The following is a 24,314-nucleotide window of genomic DNA, read 5'->3' on the forward strand; positions in this document are numbered from 1 at the left end:
CACGAGCCTCTTGTTTACTGACATGTTTTATTTTATGGGAAAAAATGAAACGATAACATTGGCTGAATGGTATTAAAATTGCATTTCAAAAGAGCAAGTATGTCTTCATCAAGTGGTCAGATTTAGAAAGTGGTCAGAAACAAAAGGGTCAATTTGTACCGATTACAGTCAATCAATAATCCAGAAACTTTACATTAACATGTTTTAGTTACATTTTCTTTCTCCCCAGAAAGTCATACAAATTCCCAAATTCTCCTTTTCTAATTTTGACCTACTAATGAACAATAATAATAATAATATCAATAAATTACAGTGCAATTTAGAAGAAATACCTGCAGGGCTTTTACCGCCCGTCACTCTCTACTAGTGCTCCGCTCTGCTCTTCACCCGCTCCCACAAACACTTGCCTCATAATTTGGATGGACATTTTGGCACAATCAAAGCACTCATGAAAATACTTTGTGTCATAATGGAGGCTCAGCCTGCGAGCCGGTTCAGGCGGACAACTTGCATGTCATATTCAATACTGAAGATCCAATACACACAGCCTTCACTGCTCAGTTTGCAAACGCCGCTCCTTTCATGGCCCGTTTCCATACATTAGGATCAGGGAGTGACGAGGTCAGACACTTGGATCCAAAATGTTTTTTCATACAGCAAATTATAAATTTATCATCACTCCCTAAATTTCTCTTTGTTGATGGTAATGTTTGTCTCGGCTCAGCCCAGAGCCTAGAAATCAAATGCATCGTACTCTTCTACTCCCTGCCACACAGAGCCACTGCTGCCTTTGCAAACTGAGCAGTAAACACTGCTTCACCATTTCACCGTCTCTCCCTGACCTCCTCTGAGCTGATCTTGGTTTATTCAAACGGAGAGTGAGGAGGTCAGAGATTAGACATCAAGTATCAAGTCTGGGCTTTAACAAAGCGAGTTGTCTGACCGAGCTGAGCTTCACGTGCGACGTGTTTCCCGACATGTCAAACGTTTAAATAAGAATCGGCCAAATACATACAGAGAGAAAAATCAATCGACAATTTCATGTTTTTTTCCCTTCAATTTCAGATAATTTCGTCATGTCTGGGCAGCCGTTAGGGGTGGGCGACATGGTTATAATTTATTTCACATCATACTGACATATTTTAACAATTGACTTATAACTAATCCACACCTGGAAGTTGCTGCAGCTGTTTTTGAGTAACCCATCAAAGTAAATACCTGAAAAGACAAAGTACTTTAGATGCTAAATTATAAAATCCAATAGTTCCATACAACCGCTCGTGGATTTACAACATTGACACCCCGGTGTTAACAGTACAGCAAATGCATATCGTCTGATGGTGCATTTCGTCATATCGCCCAGCCCTCATAGTTGCTTGTTCACACATCGCATCGCAGGGCTGTCTGTAGCGTGACACAGTTGGGAGAGAGACTGAAGGTGCTCCTTTCGCACACAGTACCATACCAGACACATCTAATCCAGATCACAGGTCTTTGTGGGTTTACTGCAAACTTCACTCCTGTCATCTGTCACCAAATCAACAAAAATACCATCAAATCTCATCTCCTCTAGTCTCACAGTCGAGACCTCAGAGGTCTCGTCCTGCCAGAACACCATGCGAGTAAAACCAGTCAGCCACAGGACTCTGATCGTCTGATATATTTCACACGACAACATGTGTTTGATAAGTCGTGTTGCTTTACAGTACAGCTGTATAACGACTACAGTAAAATGCGTGTGAGCCTGCATTCAGAGTAACAGGAAGAGATCTGAGAGTAAATCCAGATGCTTGTGATGTAGATGAGCAAAACAACTCTCCCCATCACCAACCTGTACACCGCAGGAAAAAAAACCAACAAAACTGGAATACCAACAGTGCTCTCAGAGAAAGAAAAAAAACAGCAGCAATTAAAAACAAAACAAAATCAACAATGATAACCTGAACTACAGCAATAAAAGTGATAGTTTAATACAAAATTAAAACTCCCCTCATGTGCTGATTTGGGGATCGTGGAAGACAAAACAGATAAACTAAAACAGCGCGACATCTGCGGCCCGCTCCAGCAGCACAAGCATGCTGTTCATCGAAACAAGAGCTTGAATTTGATCGAGAAGGTAGGAAGAATTTTTTTTTTTTACAGGTGCATCAGCTGTTTCCACCAACACACACAAACGAGTGGCATCCGGGGTAACTCCTCGATTCAAGGGAAACCGTTTCACCGTAGTTTAATTTAATGTTTTGGAAAAAAATCTTACCATAGGTGAGATTTCTGGGAGGAAATAGACTTTAATCTGATCTGTTAATGCGTGTCTGAAATAGATCTTGAAATACACACTTTTAAATGCCACAGGAGAGCTGATCACACTCTGGTTTGTGTGTGTTTGTCAGCCAGCGTTATGTGTGTTCAGTGGTTACTGCTGCTTCAAAGAATTAGGTCGTTAGGATGATCTTTAGACATTAATAAAGACATTATGATTACATAGCTAGAGGATTTTTTTTCTTCATTGTTTGTAAGACAATTTCATAGCATATTTCCAAAATCATTCGATGTCATGCATTCCTGAATACCATAATGTGTGCATACATATTTTATTTTTTTTCCCATCATACTGATCTTTATCTTTACACAAGTTCTGGGCTATTTGTTCCAATTTTCTATGAACCCGATAGCCGCCACCGCACACAAACCGGTTATAAATGTTAATCAAATCCATATTGTTTCAACAAATTAAATGATGAGGATGATACTGAAACCCAGTCAATCAATTCTAGCTATTTGCTGTCATTAAACCAGCAACCAGCTTGTATGCCTTCATGTCAGTGCAGCAACAGATGCTTTGCAGCACACGTAGGAAAGACAGAAAAAAGAAAGAATAAAAAGCTTTTTCCATACTATTAAATATTTCCAATGCCTGTTGATCATCAGTACAAGAGATAACATGTAAAAAAAAAAACAACTAAGAGGTGAAATGTTGTGAAGGATTTTAAAGATCCAGCTACATCCATCCTAAAACACCTAACATACACATACCTACACACACCAATGTGGCTTTTCTGTTGAGACTAATGGACGCCAGCGCTGTGCAGTCACCACCACTGATTTGTGCAATGATATGAAAATCAATACATGTGGTGAAACAGCAGCTTGTACTTGCCAGACAGGCTCTTTATGCCTCTCTGCAGCCGCGGAAGGTGATACCGAGAACAACGCAAAGGTTTCCCTTTTGAATTGTGATTTTAAGCCTTTTATCTTCATGTCTTGCGTCAGATGAGATGGACGGAGGTTAAAGGAGACGAGGAATTCATTATTTCACAGACGGCAAACACGGCTCCCCCCTTATAGAATTCAGCATATTGCTTGTTTACCAGGTTGCTAAAGGTTACTGTTGGTCTAAATGTCTACAGAACCACTACAGGCCGATAAATGTCTCCTCATCTGGGTGCTGCGGCGCTGTTCAGGGCGACGGCGGTGATGATCATGACACCCTGCACTACTGTCCAACTCTCACTCAAACTGGTTTCTGTTCCTACTGAATCTATCAAATGTAAAGTTTGCAACAATAAGACGAAAAGTCACCTGAAATAACATTCACAGTGCTCTAATAAAAACAAAACAAAATGACAGCGATGAAATGAAATGTTCTAAAACAAAATAAAAAGAGTAAAAACCCATTGCAGCCCAACTTGCTATTTTCCTCCCTTTTTTTATTTTCCGTGACACTCTTCCCTTCGGCCACGCTTTTTTTGGAGCATGAGCCGTCCAAGGAGGGCGTCTTTGTCTTGCTTGTACTTGTAGCCCAGTGCCAGGTGGTGGCGACGGAGAGCCTGTTATAGGTGCTTCTCTTTGGTGACCCCGTTCTGCACGTGCTTCCTGGGAAAAGAGAGACAAGGGAGAGAGTCAGGGGAACTGAGAGCGCAGGGCAGGACAGGAGCATAAGCTTGTCAGGCGAGGTGATCGGGTGTGAGGCATTAGCAGGCAGAGAGGATATCAGCAGTGGTCAAGGCCAGTCAGATAAGGAGTGCCACATAATCGCATCTCCATATGGCCTCAGGCCCTTTGATCCTATCTCCCTGTGAGCGCCGCTAGTTAAACGAGCTCAGAGGGAGATCTGCTCCTTCCGCATCTACACCTGGACTTCAGGTGAGGACAAGTTATCAAGTCGTCGGATTGCACCACAACACAACAGCTTGTACGGTGTCAGTTTTTTCCCCCTGTGAACACACGAGTGGATTTTTGTTGTCGACGCCTTCAGAGTTTAAGTGGTCAAAGGCTGCCATGATAATCTGAGGGACACACGGCGGTCAGGAGGCTAAAGGCAGCTCCTCAGATAAAGACCGATGATTCAATGAGTTCAGATAAAGGCGCAAGCAGATATACTTTGGTTTTAGTCAGGTTGGCATATTCCTGTTTGGAGTGTTGAGTATTTATTTTTACATTAGAAGAGATCACCATTACGTAACCTGATGGTTTCTATGGAAGAAGACACAAACAATTTGTAAATCTTCATATTATTCAAATTAATCCCCTCGAATAGTTATTGCAATAACTGCCAGGATGGGTTAAGAAAGGACACGGACTTCTTTGTCCACTGGCTACAATAACTGACTACAACATAGATCAAAATCCATCCTTTTACCTGTTAAAAAAAAAATGTAATTAGCTCACAGCAACACTGTGCCCGAGTACAGTCTCACAGAGCTGCTAGCATGGCTGTAGACTCTTAGTTTTGTTTATTCAGAATATAACAATACACCTGGCTACATGTGGATACAAAATCAACTTTAAAATGTGTTTATTTATGAAATATATATATTTTTTAAATCCCAGTTCTCCATCTGGTAGCGTTAAACTGGTGGTTACTCAACATTTACAGTAAAAAGCTGCCAGCAGTTGGCTGGTGGTATTATTCGCTGAGGTCTCGCTGTCAGATGAAGTTAGAAGACAGGGCGTGATGGTGTGAGCTCACCCCTGGGAGGAGTTGTGATGTCCAGCATCATCGTCGTCGTTCTCTGCCCGGGGCTCTCTGAGCAGTCCGGCTGCCGCCTTGATGCCGTCCTCATCCTCGTACTCCCGGACGTCGTTCACCTCTTTCACCTTTAGCACCTTCACTACAAAAACCACGATGAACTACACGGAACAAGGGGAGGAACAGGAAACACACAGGAGTCAAGATTGTGTCGTTGCAGTTTAGACAAAACACATATTGACTGTAGATTCTTTGTGGGTTTGAATGAATAAACATGAGCGTCCTTACCAAGAACCAGTAGATGTTCATGAGCAGCAGCGCCAGGAGAAGAGTGTTGAAGAAGAAGTAGAAGGGGATGTTGGGGACAGACTGGAGGCTGGACACACATGTGGCGTACAGCACTTTGAGAGGGAACCAGTAGAGACGGAACCAGAACCTGGGAGAACACGATAGAAACCAGAGGTAGAAATTGATGTCTATTCAGCTTCAGCATCTTCATGAGTGAATAAGAAACAGACGGGTCAGAGTGTGTGTGTGTGTGTGTGTGTGCGTGTTTGTTGAGCCTCACCAGGTGATGCTGAAGCTGACGGAGCCCATGTTGGACAGCACGTCGTTGAGCAGGTGATAGCCTCCTCCTCTGGACTTCAGGTAGATGTTGAGCTTGGTGAACTCCAGCTGGATGTCGTTGATGTCGTGGAGGAACAACACCAGGATCCCTACGTTGTGGTATCTGAGGGGCAGCGAGCGCACGGTGCAGTAGGTGTATATTTTAGCTTATTTCTAATATCTCTAAGTCAAGAATACAATAATAAAACCAGCAACCCTCCTAAAGCATGTATAGTAAAGCTGTAATTGTGCGCATGACATTGTCAGTCTGCAAAAGAAAGTGCATTGCATTCTCGATTCCTGTTTTCTTTCAGTTGCTGTGCATTTATTGGATTTTCATTTAACTACAAAAAGCAAACCTTATGCTCTATTCTTTTCAGACTGAACAGGCAGACACATTAAACTAGTACCTGAAGGCGTAGGAGAAGCTGATGAGTGCCAGCGTGATGATGTGGTGCACCACCATCACAGCCGAGTCCTTCCTCCACGCGTCCATGTAGACCGTAGCATAGATGGAGTGGCCGTAGAAGCTGCCCTGGATCAGGTAGGCGATGGCGATGTCTGCAGGCACTGACATACCACTCTGCCAGTCTGGAGGAACACACAGGACATGTGACCACAGGTTACGGGCTGATGCACACATTAAGGATGTCGGAACTGTCACAGAACGAATGAAGGAGATAAATGACAACACTTCTTTTGTGTGTGTGTGTGTGTGTGTGTGTGTGTGTGTGTGTGTGTGTGTGTGTGTGTGTGTGTGTGTGTGTTTACTAGGGCTGAATTCCAAGTCTCTCAAATTGCATAGACGTTTCCCTCACTGCAGCCACACCATTCTACTTTATGTTGTAGCCAACAAGTGGAACTATATCTCGGTGACCTAACCGTAAGTTTAACTCATTTAAAGTCATCCATGTACACAGACAGCCCTTGTAAAAATGATGTCTGCCATAATTTGATATCACTATATGAATTATTATTTCAGATCTGAAGCGGGATGAATCATTTTGTATTATCAAAATGCATGCAGAGAGCCTCTCTGCAAGCTTTCTCATTCGTATTGTAATTGTGTTGTCTTTCTTTTTGTTGTGCATCTTCTTGTAGCTTGCATGGTAAAACAGAAGGTGATTGTATCACAAACTCTCACAGAGTTGCAAACAGTTCATGCCAACAGGGCATCGTTACTTCAGAGTCACTGCTTATCAGCGCAAAGTCATGTGTTGTCTCAGAATGCTCTCAAACATTGTGAATTAAAACCAGGAGAACACATTTTACATTACAAATGACTGTGGAGACTGCAGAAAGAATTTCATTTTTAAATGTACAATCAAATATTTTTTTAAGGTAAATACATATTTATATATGTATTTATATTAAACTGATGCAAGATGTGTCACTTAGTCCCATCATTATTCTGCGACTCAATACATTCTTGCTGGATAAACAATTTTTTTTAACATATCCCATTTGAATTAATTTGTCTCCATTTAACTTTTAGGTTTGTCCAAACAGATTTAAAGGCATACAGCTGATGGGCCGTGCTATATTTAGAACTAACCCACAGAGGATTCATCTTGTGTAGATGATGAATACTTCCGGATACCAGATGTGAAGGGTCAGCCGGGGTATTTAGTATGTGAAGGAGGTTGGAGAGATCAGGTTTAAGCTCAGGGGAATCAGAGAGGGTTTCTAAAGTACCACAGGCAAAACATGACAAATGTACGTTGAGGCTGCTAGGCTAGCTATCAGATGTTGGACGGAAACTTTCTCCTCTAATGTTTGAGTACGGTTTGTCTCTGGTGGGATGGGGTTACGTTTGGGCCGTAATGTTTATTGATTGGACCTTCTGTCATTAAACATTGAGGAGAAGGCTGTTAGATGGATCACAAAAGAAGAGCTGCCAAGGGGAGGCATGGGAACTGTAGACTTTTATTTTCTCCTGGAGAATGAAGCTTTTTTTCCCCTCTCTTCTCTTCAGAATTCAGACCCCTCCTCGTTTCTGCCACTGTGTTATTTCACCCTCATTCTACAAATAAAATTCTTCTCTTTTAAAGCTTCCACATCTCTCTCTCTGTCTCTCTCTAACAGTCCAGTCACATGACAGCACACTGCCTCTGTACACTTCTCAGGCTGACGGCTATTAGAGGTGATGCAGCTATTAAAGATGAACCTGGCACTGTCAACCAGCCTTTGCTGGCTCCACTCAGAGTGATGGAGTTTCGACTGGAGCCCAGACACCTCCATGTCTGATGGAGGAGGCACAGAGGCCATAAAAGACATCGCTGGAATAGAAGTGAAATCCCTGTTACACATCTATGCTCCATTAACAATGCAGTGATAGTCATCCATTAAGTGTTGGGGCAACACTTAATGTATTCTATCATACAACTTTGCTCTATTTTGTATTGTTGGAACTTATTTTCTGTCCTTTTGACTGCTATAAAAACATTTTTCTTTTTGTATCAATAACAGCTGATCGCTGATGATTGGATAACAGTGATCACTTCAAGGCTTCATATGCATGAACTGTATGCACAGCTATAAATATCTCTCTGTTTGATTACTCAAAGTGTCCGTTTACCCTCACAGAGTCTCTATAGGATGAAGGCGTGCTGCCTGCTGTTTCATTTGACATTTTAATTGACGGGTCAGGAAAGGAAATGTCTCAGTTGCAGTACTATTAACATGCTTTTTTCTGAGTTCCATCTTTAATATGGACCTGCTTCACCCACTGAAAAGAAATTGAAAGCAGTAAATTCCATTTCAAATTCTGCTGCTGAATCAACAACATTTGTTCCCACTGTTGTGTATCTTACTGTAGAAGACAGAGGGCGGGTCATGGAAAAAGGAGTAGGAAGTGAAGAAGAGCAGGTAGGTGCTGTATGACCACGACATGGTGTAGAAGACCAGCTTCCACGCACTCTCCGGCATCTTGGCAGCATCTTTGGGCAGCAGCCTGCACCACTGTGCTAGAGGCTGCAGGGACAGAGCAGAGAGAAGAGACACAGTCAGACGAACAGAGGAGAGGAAGTCACAGAATTAATTTGGCTGCTTCTTTAGGCCGGGTGAACTGCTGGGAGGCCCTTTAGACACAATTACTGATTCATTTAGACGGTGTCCTTTTACAGAATTGTGAAATTCAATACAAGGCTCTTAATTCAATACGTGTGGCGCAAACAATTCACCACACGGATTCTTTACGGTCCGTTGATGCGGTGTTGTGGCTTCTCTTGTTATTTCGTGAAGAACCGTTTATGTTGTTCCACGATGCAAAGGCTCAAATATTTTTAGCCAGTTGGACCACAGATGTTTTTGGAGGGATTGTAATTATTGCAACAACCTCAGGCACATTTTTCTGAACTAATAAACACTGGCTGCAGAAAACAATTGGGTATAACAGGAAGTAAGAATGGAGACATCAAGAGACTAGTGTACATTGTATCTATAATAAATAGGTATATTTTTGCATTTTTCATATAGTGGTTTATATTGAGATGATAATAGAAAGTGTAAGATGACCCTGTTGAGATTTAAGATGCCTGCTTGGACGTTAGATTACAGATACAACAGATGCCGTTTTTACATACGCTTATAACTGAACGAACACATGCGCTCTCTTCCTCTCTGTATGACGCTCTCGTCCTGACACACATGCATTCAGCATCATCCGTAAGCTACAGTACATTTCAACCATGTGACCGTCTGCCCCAAATCTGCTTATGGTTTGCTCTGCAAGCAGAAATAGAGGAAGTCGGAAAGAAGGCCCCTGACATCCTGATCCAGCGTGATAACATGACAACTCCACCTACTCACTGGTGGGGGCCAGCCATGTCATCTTCCTCTGTCACCTCCCTTATCTTGCTGCCCCATCACACCTTTTGCCTCCCTTTTTTTCTCTCTCTCTCTCTCTCTCTCTCTCTCTCTCTCTTCAGCCTCTGTATATCTTGTGGCATAATAGGTAAGACAGGTACATCAGTTAAGCAGTGAGACAGGCAGGTGTTCAGTGTGTCTTTGCTCTGCCAAGACAGGAAACCAAACCCAGCTCAACGCCTCATACACAGCATGCCACACACATACCACACACACACACACACACACACACACACACACACACACACACACACACACACACACACACACACACACACACACACACACGACTTTGGAAGGCAATGAAATGGTGTAACAGGAGGCAGGAAAGTGAAAGTCGTCGGTGTCAGTGATACAGTACATCTCAGTCAGTTGTTACTAAGCAGCTAGTCTACAGCATATGATACGAAAGGGTTAAGTGACCGACTACATGACAAATTAATAGAAAGAGTCGCGTGTAAGCCATGCGTTCTCAGAAAGTCACATTCACCGAGATGCATTACACAATTTATGTGTGAAACCTTTCCTGTCTGTACAGTCTTTTATCTCTTGCTTATCATCTTCCTTTCATTTTCTTTCACTCTTTTCCTCGTTCGTTCTCCTTCTCTCTGCCTCATTCTAATGTTTCCGTCTCTTCTTCTTTGATGGTGTCACACGGTTAAAACGAGACAGGGAAGGAAGCTGACAGGGGCAACACTGATGTGATATAAAAATGTAGCGGCAAACCGTCTTTGTGGTCCTCGTGTTGCGGACGCATGAAGAAGAGGATAGGCAGCTGCAGGGGGCCACATGATCCCTAGCGCTGCCGCTGATTGGTCGAGACTGTGGGGACATGTGGTACGTGTCCGGAAATTCATGACCGGGTCTCAGGACACTCACACACATTCTTTCAAGTCTCTAAGTACATCTCTATCAGTCCCTCTCTATCAACCCTCCCAGCCTCCGTCTCCACCCTCCTCCCCCTTTATTTCATGCTCTTCCCAGCTCACTCGCTCTTTCTCTCTTCACCCCTGTGTCTCCCCCCTGCCTGCGACATTTATTTTTAGAAGCCAGCTGTCAGCACACAGTATACCCCCCCCCCCCTTCAATCTTCCACCACATCACCCCCTCTGATAGACAAAAACATAGAAACATAGGCCTACGCACTCACGCAGGCTGAATCTCACTAGTGGCGGATGCAGGTTACTGCAGACAGCAGCTGTGGCTCTGCAGCTCATACCTTACTTAGTTAATCAGCATTACTGCTGCCTCACTGCTCCATACATCTCTTACTAATGCCTCTATGTCCACATCTGTTCTATCCACCTCTATATTCTTCTTCTACCCACTGTCAGGTCCTTCCTCACAGTAACATACACCGCTCTTTTGGTGTCTGATAAGCTTTCAAACTCATGGATCTGTTACTCAAACTGCACTCCCTGGATCGCATTTCCTCTTCCAATCTGTACCTGCAGCAACCCCACCAAAGCAGCCCCATGCATTTTTTAATGCAGTGCCGGTCCTGGATTATCAACCCAGCATACAGTGCAGAGCTAAAATGTTCCAGATTACATCAAATTGTTTAAACCCTTGCAAGGTGGTGTCTCTGACCACGGCCTTTAAGCAACCAAAACCACATAGCAGGGCCAACATTTTAGTTTCAAATGCAGATTTTTAGAGATTACATAACCTGCCAATGGCTCTGTTATTGTCTCTCGGTACCAGCCCACCAACACACTAGGTCCTGTCCACCCACTCTATCAGTCTACCCTTTAGTTTTCTGTGCCGGCCTACAAAGTGGGGGTATAGTGGGTCAAGGACACTGAGATAATCCACTCGTCCTCTGTCGGATAAATGACAGGGCCTTGAATTACACTCAGCTGGGACCTGCGACCATTCAACAGCCCCCCCCCCCTCTCTCACACACAGAGAATCGTTTTTAAAACAGAAGGGAAAAAGGAAACGGAAGAAAAACAGAGAGTGTATGACAGGAAGAGAGTCGGCATGAAAGATAATTTGACGACAAATAAGTGGTTCCCATAGCAACCATGCAGGGATGCTGGCAAAGCATGAATCTATGTCTCCTCCACTACAGCCCTCCCTCATCCGTCCTTTTCCCTGCTTATCTGCAGCTGCACCCTATGTCCCTCCCTTTTACCCGCCACTCTCTAAAAGTCCCCCCCCCCCCGACCTTCCCTGAAGCAAGTGATGAGAGAGGGTGAATGGACTCCACTGACCTGTTGTGTAAGAAGATAAACTGGGCCAGTGAGTCAGAATGCTGGCTCCGGTGTGGATGTGTTCAATAAGGTCCCCTCTGTCATTCACGCTCTTTCATTCCTTCGATCTCTTTCGTTAATCTGACGTCACTTTAAACCAAGCTCTGCCACCGCTTCCCTCCGTTCTCTTTACATCTTTTTCCCAGATTTGAAACAAATGAGATTAACAAAGGCTAATCCAATGGATGGCCAGAGTATTGGACTATATATATTTGTGATTAACAATTTACACAACGCTATTTGAGGTGTCTTCTGGACTTTTGGTTAGAATCAACATCTCCTTCATTACACATGTAGTCTACCTCACCCAAAACACAACATCTGCCTCTGTAAAGAGAAAATAATCAAAAAGCATTCCTTGCTCACAATATTTAATACTTATTTACCATCAAATGGTGCTAAAATCTTTCAAATCCAACTGTAGATTGGTTTATAGCAAACGTTAATCAATACCTTGTTGGGAGGATGATTATTTTGTTTTATTGTACCCTATTTGACTCAAAGCGGGTAATATATCTGTCCCACTGTCAGTTGACACTGAAGCTGTGGTTGTGATTGGTAAGAGTAGATTTCTGTATGTAGATTTAAAACAACTTGTACAGCAGCGTTGGTCTCATCTCCCTTGTCCTCCTTTTTCACGGATGTAACTAGGTAGCCATGAAGCGAAACGTCCCCATTCTTAATCCCACCTACAGTAATTAGCTCTGATTAGTCAAATGTTTCTCAGACTGATGAAACAGCCATGAATGGTCACAGCACCTATTAAGTCACTGAACGTGAATGAGAGGTCTGGAACTAGGCTTCATTAGTAGTCATCACCATCAGTCAGAGGCCTTCAAGCAGTTAGTTCACCAGTGGAAGGCTTTTAATGTGAACGCAGCGACATGGAAGTCTTTGCATTATCAACAGCTTAACACAGCAACAGACTTCATCACAGTGATGCCGCTGTCTGCATGTTAAAAGTAAAAACAATGTGGGAGTTATCCCAATGTCACTGATGTATATGACCTGACTCTCTCTCCCCAGGCTTCCTGTACCGTGTATATACTGGGACAGTGAGTAAACTGGTACTGGCTGTCCTTTCCTGGCAAATACTTCCGTCCTGACCTCTTTACCTCCATATCCTGCCTTCTGGTGAGATGAGTCGGCTGTTCATTTGTATGTGACGCAATAAAAGGAATTGATTAAGAAAACAAAAGACATTCTATGAGGCATATGAGACACTCTTTAATCTAATCACATCGATAAGGAAAACACACCGTATACACGTGCACACAGAAATGATCTACACTGCACCTCAATCAGGTCTAGGTACTAGATGATGAAAAACCTGTTTCTTATCTGAAGATATCTGATCTATTTATGTATCAGCAGGTGAATGAGTAGTAGTAACCCTATTTCTTTGTACCTTTATTGTAGCTTATAGCCACAGACAGGTTTAAGCTTACGGGTTCTCAGTCACCACTGCAAAAGAGCGCTTGATGATACATATACGACACGTATCTTTGGGTCAAAACCCCTACTATCCCATATTCAACCACCTTTTTACACAGATCATCTTTGCTCAACTTGTTAACCTGAAGGCAACAGATGTTGAGGTTTGCAGAGACAGAGAGACATATTTTCTATTTTCTATAAAGAAACAAGACTGAATCATTTGCTTGATATGAACCACGAGGGACAACAGTTCTGTCCACTCCAACAAAAACAAATGGGTGCAATTATTTTCTGAAACACATCTGGATGAAGCTAGACGATCAGACTAATTTAAACAGCATGTTTTTTTTTTTACTTTCCATATGGATGTTGCTTGAACTCATGGCCCACCAGGACAACTCACAACTCCAGATGGCCACCGCTCTGCTGGAATACTGGTGCTAAACCAAGAGGCTAAACATTTGAACCTGATTTGATTAAAAACACACGATTAGCCACTGAGCAAACTCATTTGCACATACGTGACTGGACAGAGCAGATAGCACCCACGAGTGAGTTAATGAACACAATTTATGACTGCAGTGGCATAGATGTCTTTGGCTACTGATTTTAATTGTTGATTATTTTTATCTACACAATAGAACAAAGCAGCAGAAACACAATTAAAAATCCCCTAGAGGTTTATAGAAGGAATCTCACCTTATAAGCAGATACAAAAGTCATGCAGTCAACACAAGTAAACAAAAAAGCAAACATAAAGTAAGCAACATAAATCTAGCAAAAACCTAAAATAATGTAGTGACAGTGTGTGTGTGTGTGTATGTGTGTGTGTGTGTATGAGTGTGTGCTCGAATACAAAAGTATACTTGTGTTCAGTCAATTCCTTACGAGAGAGAGAGGTCATTTACAGATAGATATGTTCAGTTCAAATAGTTTGGTTGGACAGAAAAAACGTGAATGAAGTAAACTGAAATGGAATTTGAATGTAACTGTTCCATATATAGCTTAGACCTTATATCTAATGGAGAATTGGCATGTCTTGTATTATAGTTATGTATGTCACAGTTAAGCTGGAAATCTAAAAGCCATGAGAAGCGAAGCAGCGTGATGCCAAATTATATGAACGAAAACACAAGTGAGAGGAGCAAAGTCGGTTTTGATTACTTAAGCTAAATTGCAAAACATCTTCAATCCTATGAAACACAACATTTAAGCCATTGAATCTTTTGTTACTTGATAGTCATGGCAACTATTATTTACACTTACATTTAGCTCATCTGACACTCACAGCAAAGGAGCCATCAAATACCTATTTTAGTCTGAATTAAAGCTGCAGAAGTTTCACTTCCTGTTGTGAAAATAGATATAGATATATTCAAATGAGAAATGTGTGTGTGTGTGAGCGTACATGTGATGTTCCTGCACGTGTCCCAATGTATGTGAGTAAGAAAAGAAAAAAATTATTCACAAAATTAAGCTAAAACATATTCTCACATAAACTGTATATATTACTATTATAGTTATGCTATTATTTATTTGTTCTGATCTGTTGCATTGCAAATAAAGGCATCAACCAATCATGTTGTGGGCCTTAACAATAACACAGACTTATACTCTCTATTGAAGTGAGATATGTTTTCATTATGTCTTCATTCCTTCAGCTTCATTATCTGTAGCTGCTCATTGATGTTTCCTCACAGACTTCAGTGAACACTGCTGGGTCCTAATCCCCAACCTTTTTAGGTGTCTTTTTATTCTGGAGTCTCCATTGTATTATTGCAATATAAAGCAGTCAGTAAAAGGAGAATACATTATTTAGTGGGGCTACAGCAGTGATCAGAAAGGCTAAAGCTACATTAGAGCAGGAGAGACGACTTCAAGAACCGCCAGCTGGGCAGATTTGACCCACTTCATTCACACTGAGCCTAAGTGAAAATGTATGCTCCTAATCATATTGCATTGATAGGCAACAGCACTGCTGACAAAAATCAACATAAAAGAGAAAATGTATCATGCAAAAGTGTTATTGACTAGACTAATTCTTGAACCCTTTTTCATGTACCACGGTCTTGTACCAACCATGCTGTTACGTTTTGGCTGAAGACGGTACATTTGTTCGCTCTGCAGGGACAAATCATGAGTTTCGTACCCTGTTACATTTACGCCACACACACACACACACACACACACACACACACAACAGAAATACTACAGACACACTGTGGCATTTAAGTAGCATACAGTGAGCTCTTTATTCGATGCACTTCCTTTAATTTTGCTGTGAGCATAAAGCTTGTGATGCTTGGTCATATGGTTTATATTTGTGTCTTCCAAACTGACTGAGTATACAATTATTATAATGCTGCTGGAAAACATGTTTTAGGCAAATACAATGCAATTTAACATCCTCATATTTCTGGGTTGGTTAAAGCATCGGAACGAGAGTGGAAAAATAACATACAGTCTCAGAGAAGTGTTAAGATATTCACTCAAGCTGCTTCCTGTCCGAACTGACAGCTAGAAGACATATGGCTGTCATTTATAATGCACTAGCCTTGCTATTGGCAACACACAGAGAATGTGTGTGTGAGCATGAATGCATGTGTGTGTGTCTTTAGCAGGCCAATCTATGTATGAATAAACAGGCCCATGGTCCATGAGCCGACCATAATCACCCACCCACAGACGCTATCTTAAAACACTCTCATAGACAGACAGCGACGCTAAAGACGGGGAAATGAAGTGCTTTTATTTTGTATTTAGAGACTTTTCTAGTGCATTAATGTGAAGTATGATGATACACAACACAAAGATTCAGATGCCCATGCTAGATGCAGGTTCTGGCGTTTTTTGGGGGGGATTTTACACAGTTAAATGATTAGAGTTGTTTTTAAACCTCGTCATGGCAAAGTCACATATTTCTGTAATGTAACCAACATGAAGACATATCTTGTTTGACACCATATGGAGCTGAATAATAAATATGAATCTGGCTAGCTGAGTCTGGAATCCTGCCTGTGAGGTCGACACACATATAAACTAACTTTATCATAGAATATATAAATACATAGTTAAGTTAAAGATAAATATACATTAACAATATCAATCAACGGTTCCACATAGGCAAGAATGTAAAAAGTAATCAGATATCCTATAAATTGTGATACTAAATTACAAATCAAATCGCGATTTAAGATTCAATAAAGTGTATTGCTGTTGAAAGTGCGTGTTTGTTCTATCGTTAGAGCAGCTCGTCTCAGACGGTTGCTTATAGCTCTGATATTGCAGACAGGCCTCATTACACTAACAGTCTAGTGGAGCTAAAGGAGGATGGGATGTCTGGATTAGGGTTAGGTTATTGGTTCAGTTATGGATTACAGTGAGGAGTAAAGCAGACCCACAATACTGGGGTTCTTTGGAATAGCAACACATTGGCAAAACAGACCTATCCAGTTAATCAAACAATGTAAGCATGTGTTTATTTTAGCTTTCATTCATATTAATACGTGTTTTAATCCCCAAAGTGTATACATACTGTATAACGATGTAATACTAAAAACATTTGATAGACTTTTAAAGTCTCTATGTACTGTTGATCCTCTTACATAACATCCACATACAAACAAAACAAACTTTAAAGAGTCTTCATTTTGACACTACTCCAGAGTTTAGACGTTAATCTCCACTGGAAAATGTTTGTCATTCTTTGCCAAAATATAATTTCTTTGAGGGGATTTTGAGGTTTGACAAGACAGTATGAAAAAAAAAAAAAAGGAAAGGTGAGATAAGGTGAATTGAAGGGAGAGGAGGACAAAGAAGAAAGCTGCCGGCTACTTTTCTGATCACATTTAGCATAGGAAACACTCTTTTCTGATTGTGAGTGCATGTGGATGTACCGGACCTCCAACCACTGCGCTCCATCACACAGTTATAGAGTGGCCTTGTTACAGCAGAGACATCTGCCAAGTGTGAAGCCTACAATGACAGTGTGTTCTTGTCTAATGACAGCCTGTGTCCACTGCGTCTATCTGGAGGCAAGTAAGTGAAACAAAGCGAGAGGAAGAGGAAAAAGGACTGAGAGGCCGGCCACAGTGGCTCTGTTGCGGTCAAGGCCTCGCAGCACATTCCAGTGGAGGAGAGTCAGACTGTCACAGTCAGCAAACAGAGCTGATTCATGAGCCCACTTTGTTGCTGGTGGTACATATGGCTGCTTGGGCTGTGATTCACCGTGTAAGAGAGTAGAAAAGCCCTCCTGCTGTTTCTACCTTCTAGACCTGCTGTCTAAACAACACCAGGCTCTACAAACGGTTTCATTAAATATGGAATACATTAAATATGGAGAATTTCTAGACACACGTGAAGGCTGCATCCTCTTCTCTTCACCTGGTTGAGGATATGAAACAAGTGTTTTCATTATCAATTAATCTGCTGATTGTTTTTTCAGATGTATCAATTAGTCTATGACATGTCAAACAGTAGTGAAAAATGTTGCATCTTGTAATGTTTAATTAATTATCAATCCATTAATTAATTTACAATTATGTAAAACTGAGAAAAAGCACAAAATACTTGAGGCAGGAAGAATGTTTTGTTTAATTTTTTGAAAGAATTTTTCTTTGAAAAATAGTTGCTGATTGCTTTTCTTATGATCAACTAATCAATGAATTGCCACATTTTTGTGAGCTCTACATCTGATCCTACGTGTGTCTGGAGTGTTAACTAGCAGGGCACTGACGGATGAGACGTGTGTGGTAACACTGTCAAGAGTTTTCTGTAATTTACCAAACTTAAAAATTGTTGATACATAATTCAAATTTGCATCTATCTTAACAAATATTAATCTTTGCTGATACGGCAAATGAATGATACGGCAAATGAAGGATCCTACTGCTTAAAAAAGGCAGTGATATGGAAACCCGCTGCTAAACTTGACAAGCCAGCCACCCAATACGTCAGTAAGAAATTTGAACTGAACAGCTCGATGCTGTGTGCATTACAGGTTGGAACAATCCTCAAGGCAGGCAATACACACACACATACACACACACACACACACACACACACACACACACACACACACACACACACACACACACACAAAGTTAGGAACATACTGTGGCACGGAAATTATGCTATAATTGAAAAAATACCTAAAAATACGGTGAATGCATAAAACACATATGATGGATATAATTAGACTAATATATGCGCATCTATCACAGTGACACATATTGATTAATTGAAGCCCAAACAGTGGGGCTGACAGTTTTGTGAACCCATAAGTGCTCAGTATTTATGACACATGACACACTGAAGCACACAGAGCAATAGATCACAAGTCAGGTGACGGAGAAAGTGCTGCTCGTTTAAACGCTAGATGATGATAAATTAGATGGCTGAGTCACGAGAGGAGAGGAGAGGAGAGGAGAGGAGAGGAGAGGAGAGGAGAGGAGAGGAGGATGTAACTAATAGGCCTAATAACCAAACTTCCGAACAACTGCTTGCAATCAGTGTCAAAACTACAAGCAAGTTTCACCTGAGTGGGCACTTTTGGCTGAATGGATAGCACTTCCCCTTCACCACAAATCCAGTATCAGGTTTCTCTACGCGTCGCTAATGCACAACAATGAGCAGGGCCTTTGTGAAAAGTGATCTGGGATCTGTGGTTTGGGGGACCTTGTCGAGCCTAACGCTGCTCTCACATGAAGAACAGCAGCAGGGGACAAGGTGCTACTTTGCTCAATGCAGGGGAAATAGGCTCTGCAACAAGGCTGGAGCTGGCAAACACATTGTTGCTCTACTCTTTGAGTGACCGCTTCAGTGTGTGTGTGTGTGTGTGTGTGTGTGTGTGTGTGTGTGTGTGTGTGTGTGTGTGTGGGAGGCATTTATGAAAGTGGTTATTAACTGCAGCAGCTAGGGTTTGACCACTGCCTGCCTATTTGTCCACACTGAGCAGCTAGTGTGTTGCCGGATATAAAAGTTAGGTAGTGGGAAGAAGTAGCATGTGCGTGTGTGAGAAGGTATATGAACACTTTTTTTACTTTCTCTAGCTGTCTCCTCCTTTTCTGGTAATTCATCCCCTCTGATCACCTCTTCTGAGTAGTGTCATCATTCTGTTCTTTTTTTATAACGTTCTACTCTCTTCACTATTTTCCCACCATCTTCTCCATTTGCTGTCTTTGAGGCGTTGCAATAATGTAGAAGGAAGTTGCACATGCGCGCTCGTATGAAAAAAACAACAACCGTATGCATCTGAAACCTCACTACACTTGTGAACAGAAGCATGCATATAACTGCAATGCATGACTAATAAACCACCAGATGAACACATATTTGAACCACGCAAGCAAAGAGAGACAAACCGGCATGTGCTGTGACAAACAAGTGTGTGAGTGAGGAGTGAAGCTACATAGACAATGAGGAAGGAGTACAGCTACTTTCACACTGTCACATGACATTTAGAATATTACTGGGTACATTTACTTCTTCAGTAAGAGCAGATCGAAGGATTTCACCAAGTGTTTCCCTGAGATAAATGCAAAACTTTTCAACACTTAACTTAAAGGACACATATTAAAATGCCAGTGTCAGAGGTGTCAACGGATGAGTCAGGAGAATATGACGGACCCACAGTGTTTTTATATAACAGTGGAGCTCAAGTGGCTGATCAACCAGTTGTGTTTAATTAAACCTGAATACGAGCTGCTCTGGCTTGTACACTTCAAGCATCCAAACCAAAAGTGAAACATAATGAAAACCACTCACTCCAGCACACAGTACTGTGCACGGGGGCCATTTATACACCCAACACACTGCTTACCTCACCCAACAGCATGCTCACTGACACGTGAAGTGATCAAGGTGCCATGTGGAACCCGGCTTCCCTCGGTTGGTTGACATAAAAGCAGAAAGGTTGACACGTACAAAAGACTCTAGTTCAGGGCAGGAGTTGATCCATCCAACCTGAAGGTTTGCGACCTTATTTCCTAGCTTCTGGAGAGTCCCCATAGTCCCCATGTAAGCATGTGTCCACAGTCTTATGTCTAGCAGTGTGCTTGAGGACACTGAGGATTAAATATCTCTTTATCTCTTCTTTAGCTTTTATCAGTGACTGGGTTTCACCAGAAGGCACTATAGTCCCACACTTGTATTACATTTTTTTACATTGGCTGTGGGCATTATGGTACCACTGACTGAGTACAGTAAAGCTAAGCATACCAAATCAAGCATCACTCTGCTGCTTTCATAATTATAATCTGAGTGTACCGTGGAAAATGCAAAAGGAGGAAAGTGGCTATTTGAAGTGGCTCAACCTGCATTCCTCAAAGACGACAGAGAGTACTGTAGGTAACAAAACAGGAAACTAATTATTTTGTATCCATCAGATCTTGTGTCAGATGTGAAGTAAACTTCAACAACAACTTCTGCAAATACAGCTTAATTTCATTTCAGTCAAGAAATTTGGGCTGCAACAACAACTATTTTCATTATGGATTAGAGTAATATTTTCGATTAATCGTTTGGTCAATGAAATATCAGTAAATATTTGTCATTTTTGCTTGAGAAATGACATGAGAAACAATTAATGGTAAATTGTCTTTGGACTTTCAACTTAGCGATTAATTGCCTAATCGTTGCAACGCTACAAGAAATAGGTCCTCTGAACAAATTCATGAAGAATAAGAATAATTTCTTCAAGATCCATATTTGACATGTTTATTGGAGGAGCCAACATTCATTCATCACATGTCCGCCACGTTACATCATAGTCTACACAAGTACACACAGCATGAGATTACACAGTGCTTTGTCCACTGATGTCTGAGCTCACATTTGATGTCTATAAGGTTTCATAGCTCTCTCTGAATCTAATTAAGGGTGTGTACTCAGGATTGTTTGTGCTGTCATTTTTAGAGCCCATAGCTATTGTGTACTTCAACACAATAAAAACCACTATTCAATCATTGCTGACAGGTACTGTGTTAAATGCATTTTGTGGTTTACTTTATGTCCAACTTAACAAGTGAGAAAACATCCTGTATAAATCAAGCCGATGCAATTAGCTGTGCTCAAATAAGATGTCAAATATAGTCGTACGCTCCCGACGACCCGTCTCAGTTTTTGTGATGTATTGCAGCAATACTCACACTGCATTAGCTCAGCACGACTGACCTAACAGTGAACCCGTCCTCTTCATCCCTGATGTAAGCACTGTCAAGGTGGTGTTACACATGCACCAAATAACCGAGGGAACACCGACTGATTCTTAATTCAAAATCTCACCTCATTCTTCACAGCCCTTACAGTATCCAGCCTTTAAATGGGCTGCATCCCACATTGTTCTATAGGGGTCAGTGCGTAGCACGCACACACACACACACAGCGAGACACACATGCGTAATGTAAAGTGGAAAACAGGCCTCATTCTTCGCATTTTCAGGCCACATCTGGCTTCACACATGGGGCTCTGAGCTCCAGTATACTTCATCGTCATCGTAGCATCTACCATGTGCTACCATGTACCGCCCCCATCCACAATCATGACAGAATAACGAGCCACATCCTAGCTTTCTGTGGAGAAGGGCTCTGCTTGGCAGCAACAACAGTGTGGAGGTACTCCGGACTTGGATGGGTGGAGGGAATAGATGAGGCATAGGGCCAGTTGGTCAGAGCACAGACTGAGCTTCTGATTGAGATATTGTGGTAAGAAACAATATGGATGATGAAGTGCACATCCTCAGGTGCCTAGTACCAAGATGTTCTACTGATGTTTTTACAGTGTTGGTCTCAATTCTGAAAATACAACTTTTCCAGAAAATCTATTATTTTGCTATATATTTGGATATAAAATTACATATATTAAAATTGTACCAGCATTGCCCCACCACTAATTTATGTGTGTGTGTGAGAGAAAGAGACAAAGGGGTGAGGGAAATGGGATGTTAGGAAGTCTGCATCAGTTGCAATTTGACATAATTGCCATTAATGACCTTGCTGCCATGTTCCAAAAAGTACCTAAAAGGCACTAATAGAAATCTAAAAGCTTCAGGAATATATGGACTGTTACAAATGGATAAAATGTAAAAGTATGTTTGAATCGTATTCAGTGAGCACACAAAAAATAGATGCTGTTGTATATCAATTGGTTCAGACTATTAATATGTAATATATGTGTAATATATATGTTATATAATATTTGCAATCTGTGACCAGATTACGAGATGAATAAAATACAAGATCAGGATACAGCTCCATGGCTGTAACTGGGACTGTATTGGCTAGGGTCATTATACAGTATAATAACTATAAAACACATACTATTAGAATGAAAACAATGAAATGCCAAGAGTTCGCAGTTTGATTGTATGTGCCAACTGCCAATATACCAAGAACTGCTCACCAAAAAGAATGTCCTACTTTTTGACATATTTGTTACACCTGTTCAGCTCAAATGTTTGCCCAACACAAGTCTAGATAAGGATGTTGACTGTCTAACAAGCTCACATTCTCCATGCTCCTTTATCTTAAGCCTACAACTGGATCTAATATTTGTTAACATGTGTTATTCTCACCCTCACCTACTGCCTCACATCCAGTCTGGAGCCCTCAATCACTCCCGAGAGATGGGGAGGCACAGGGGCCACACTTCTGCAGTGCTGGGGCTCTAATTAGAGAAATGAGCTGCTAAACCCATCAATTAAGGGTGTCAGTAAATTAACCTTTGGGGAGCTGGGGATTGTGTTGTGATTGTGTGTCACCCACCTGAAACAGACTTTCTGTCAGTCCCCGCCTGACCTGCGTCCACAAAAAGGCGCTAAAGAGGAACAGGGCGATTTCCGTCCAGGTAATGTATGCGTTATCCAGGAGAGTCCGTTTGGAGAGCTCCAGACCGCAAGAGCTACAGTCTCTCCATGCGCCCAGCATCACGGTAGAGGCTCTGCTAATGAGGTCCAAGTATCCCGGCATGGGCTCCACTTCGACCGGCCCGGCGTCCCTGCTTTGACTGCTCATGGTGGTGCAGAACAAAAACGTGGAACCCGAAAATGATATATACTCCAATTGATGGGCAGAGGGAGTGGAGGGAGCAGTATAGTCCAGACTGTGTGGCTAATCCGAGAACCAGCTTGCTAGCTCACCTAAAAATGCTAAAACAAGCTTATCTAACCAGCTTACCCTCTTCAGTAGCCTAATTCTTTGTTTTCCAATTTAAGACATGGGCCCCATTCTTTGCGTCCAGGGCAGTTTTTTTTATGATTGATAGCAGGGCCCACCAGGTTCTGACCGGCTACGAGGCTGTATTTAATAATCACGCAGACCAAATATCAAATATGGTTTCGACAATTACTGCGAGCCATTAGCGCGTGTCTGGTGGTGGTTTCTTCTGATCATCATTCCGCTATACGCACGCGGGACTCATCATCATCAGCGGCAGCGCGTCCTGGTTAGCCGCCTAAGCTAACTTAAATCAAACGCGCACAATAGTGAAAGGACCAGCATCGGATGCAGCTTCCAAAGCTAAAGCTAGCTACTTGAATAAATTACCCTTTAAACGCGATGAAGGAGCTCGCAACACGTTAACGAATTCAGCTCGAGGTCCGTTTGTGTCGCCTTTCCAGTGCCAAAGCCCAGAGCCAGCACATGCGATTACAGCGCCGCTCCGCCGTAACGTCTCATCTCCGACCGTTAGTCGCCTTATGTAACGTCTCTGTGCCGCTTCATGAGTTAGAGAGGCAGAGTCCTGACAAACCGGCACACGAAGCCGAGTTACTCCAGCGAATAGATAACGATAAATAGGAATAATATTGTCCTGTGAAGAGGCCGCCGTCGCTTCTTCTTCTTCTCCTCCTCCGCTGTCGCCGCTGCCGCTCTGGGATGGTCAAAGTGTCTGCGTTTTTGATAAGCCGCGCTTCGCTTTCACATGGATATCAACTGGTACGTTGAAAAGAGGACAGCGTGCGTTTATGCGAGAAGAAGAAGAAGAAGACAAAAAAAAAAAGCCGAGAGGGGGCGTGACGTAATTAGGGGCCGCTATCTTCTGTTTTAACCGTCTGCTTGAGGATTAAAAAGGATGACTTAAAGAGACAGTGTAGACGAATGCGTTATACATGACTACATATAAGTCACGCAAATCACACAAAATGTGACAAAAAAACCCACCTAGAACATTTTTTTGTAATTAT

General features: G+C 42.0%; 1 protein-coding gene across 1 annotated transcript; it reads right to left on the minus strand.

The window, feature by feature from the left end:
• Positions 1 to 8: 8 nt before the first annotated feature.
• Positions 9 to 24,084, minus strand: cers1 (ceramide synthase 1). The gene is made up of 7 exons (XM_068712827.1): positions 22,897 to 24,084; positions 8,389 to 8,548; positions 5,986 to 6,166; positions 5,538 to 5,699; positions 5,258 to 5,405; positions 4,970 to 5,130; positions 9 to 3,873 (listed from the first exon to the last, which is right to left on the minus strand). Exons 1-7 carry the CDS (start codon positions 23,143 to 23,145, stop codon positions 3,831 to 3,833), a joined length of 1,104 nt encoding a protein of 367 aa, XP_068568928.1. The 5' UTR covers positions 23,146 to 24,084; the 3' UTR covers positions 9 to 3,830.
• Between the last annotated feature and the right edge of the window lie 230 nt (positions 24,085 to 24,314).

Source organism: Cebidichthys violaceus, unplaced genomic scaffold, assembly GCF_023349555.1.
Source record: "Cebidichthys violaceus isolate CVI_PGR_0920_01 unplaced genomic scaffold, fCebVio1.0.p SCAF_175, whole genome shotgun sequence".
Classification (NCBI taxonomy): domain Eukaryota; kingdom Metazoa; phylum Chordata; class Actinopteri; order Perciformes; family Stichaeidae; genus Cebidichthys; species Cebidichthys violaceus.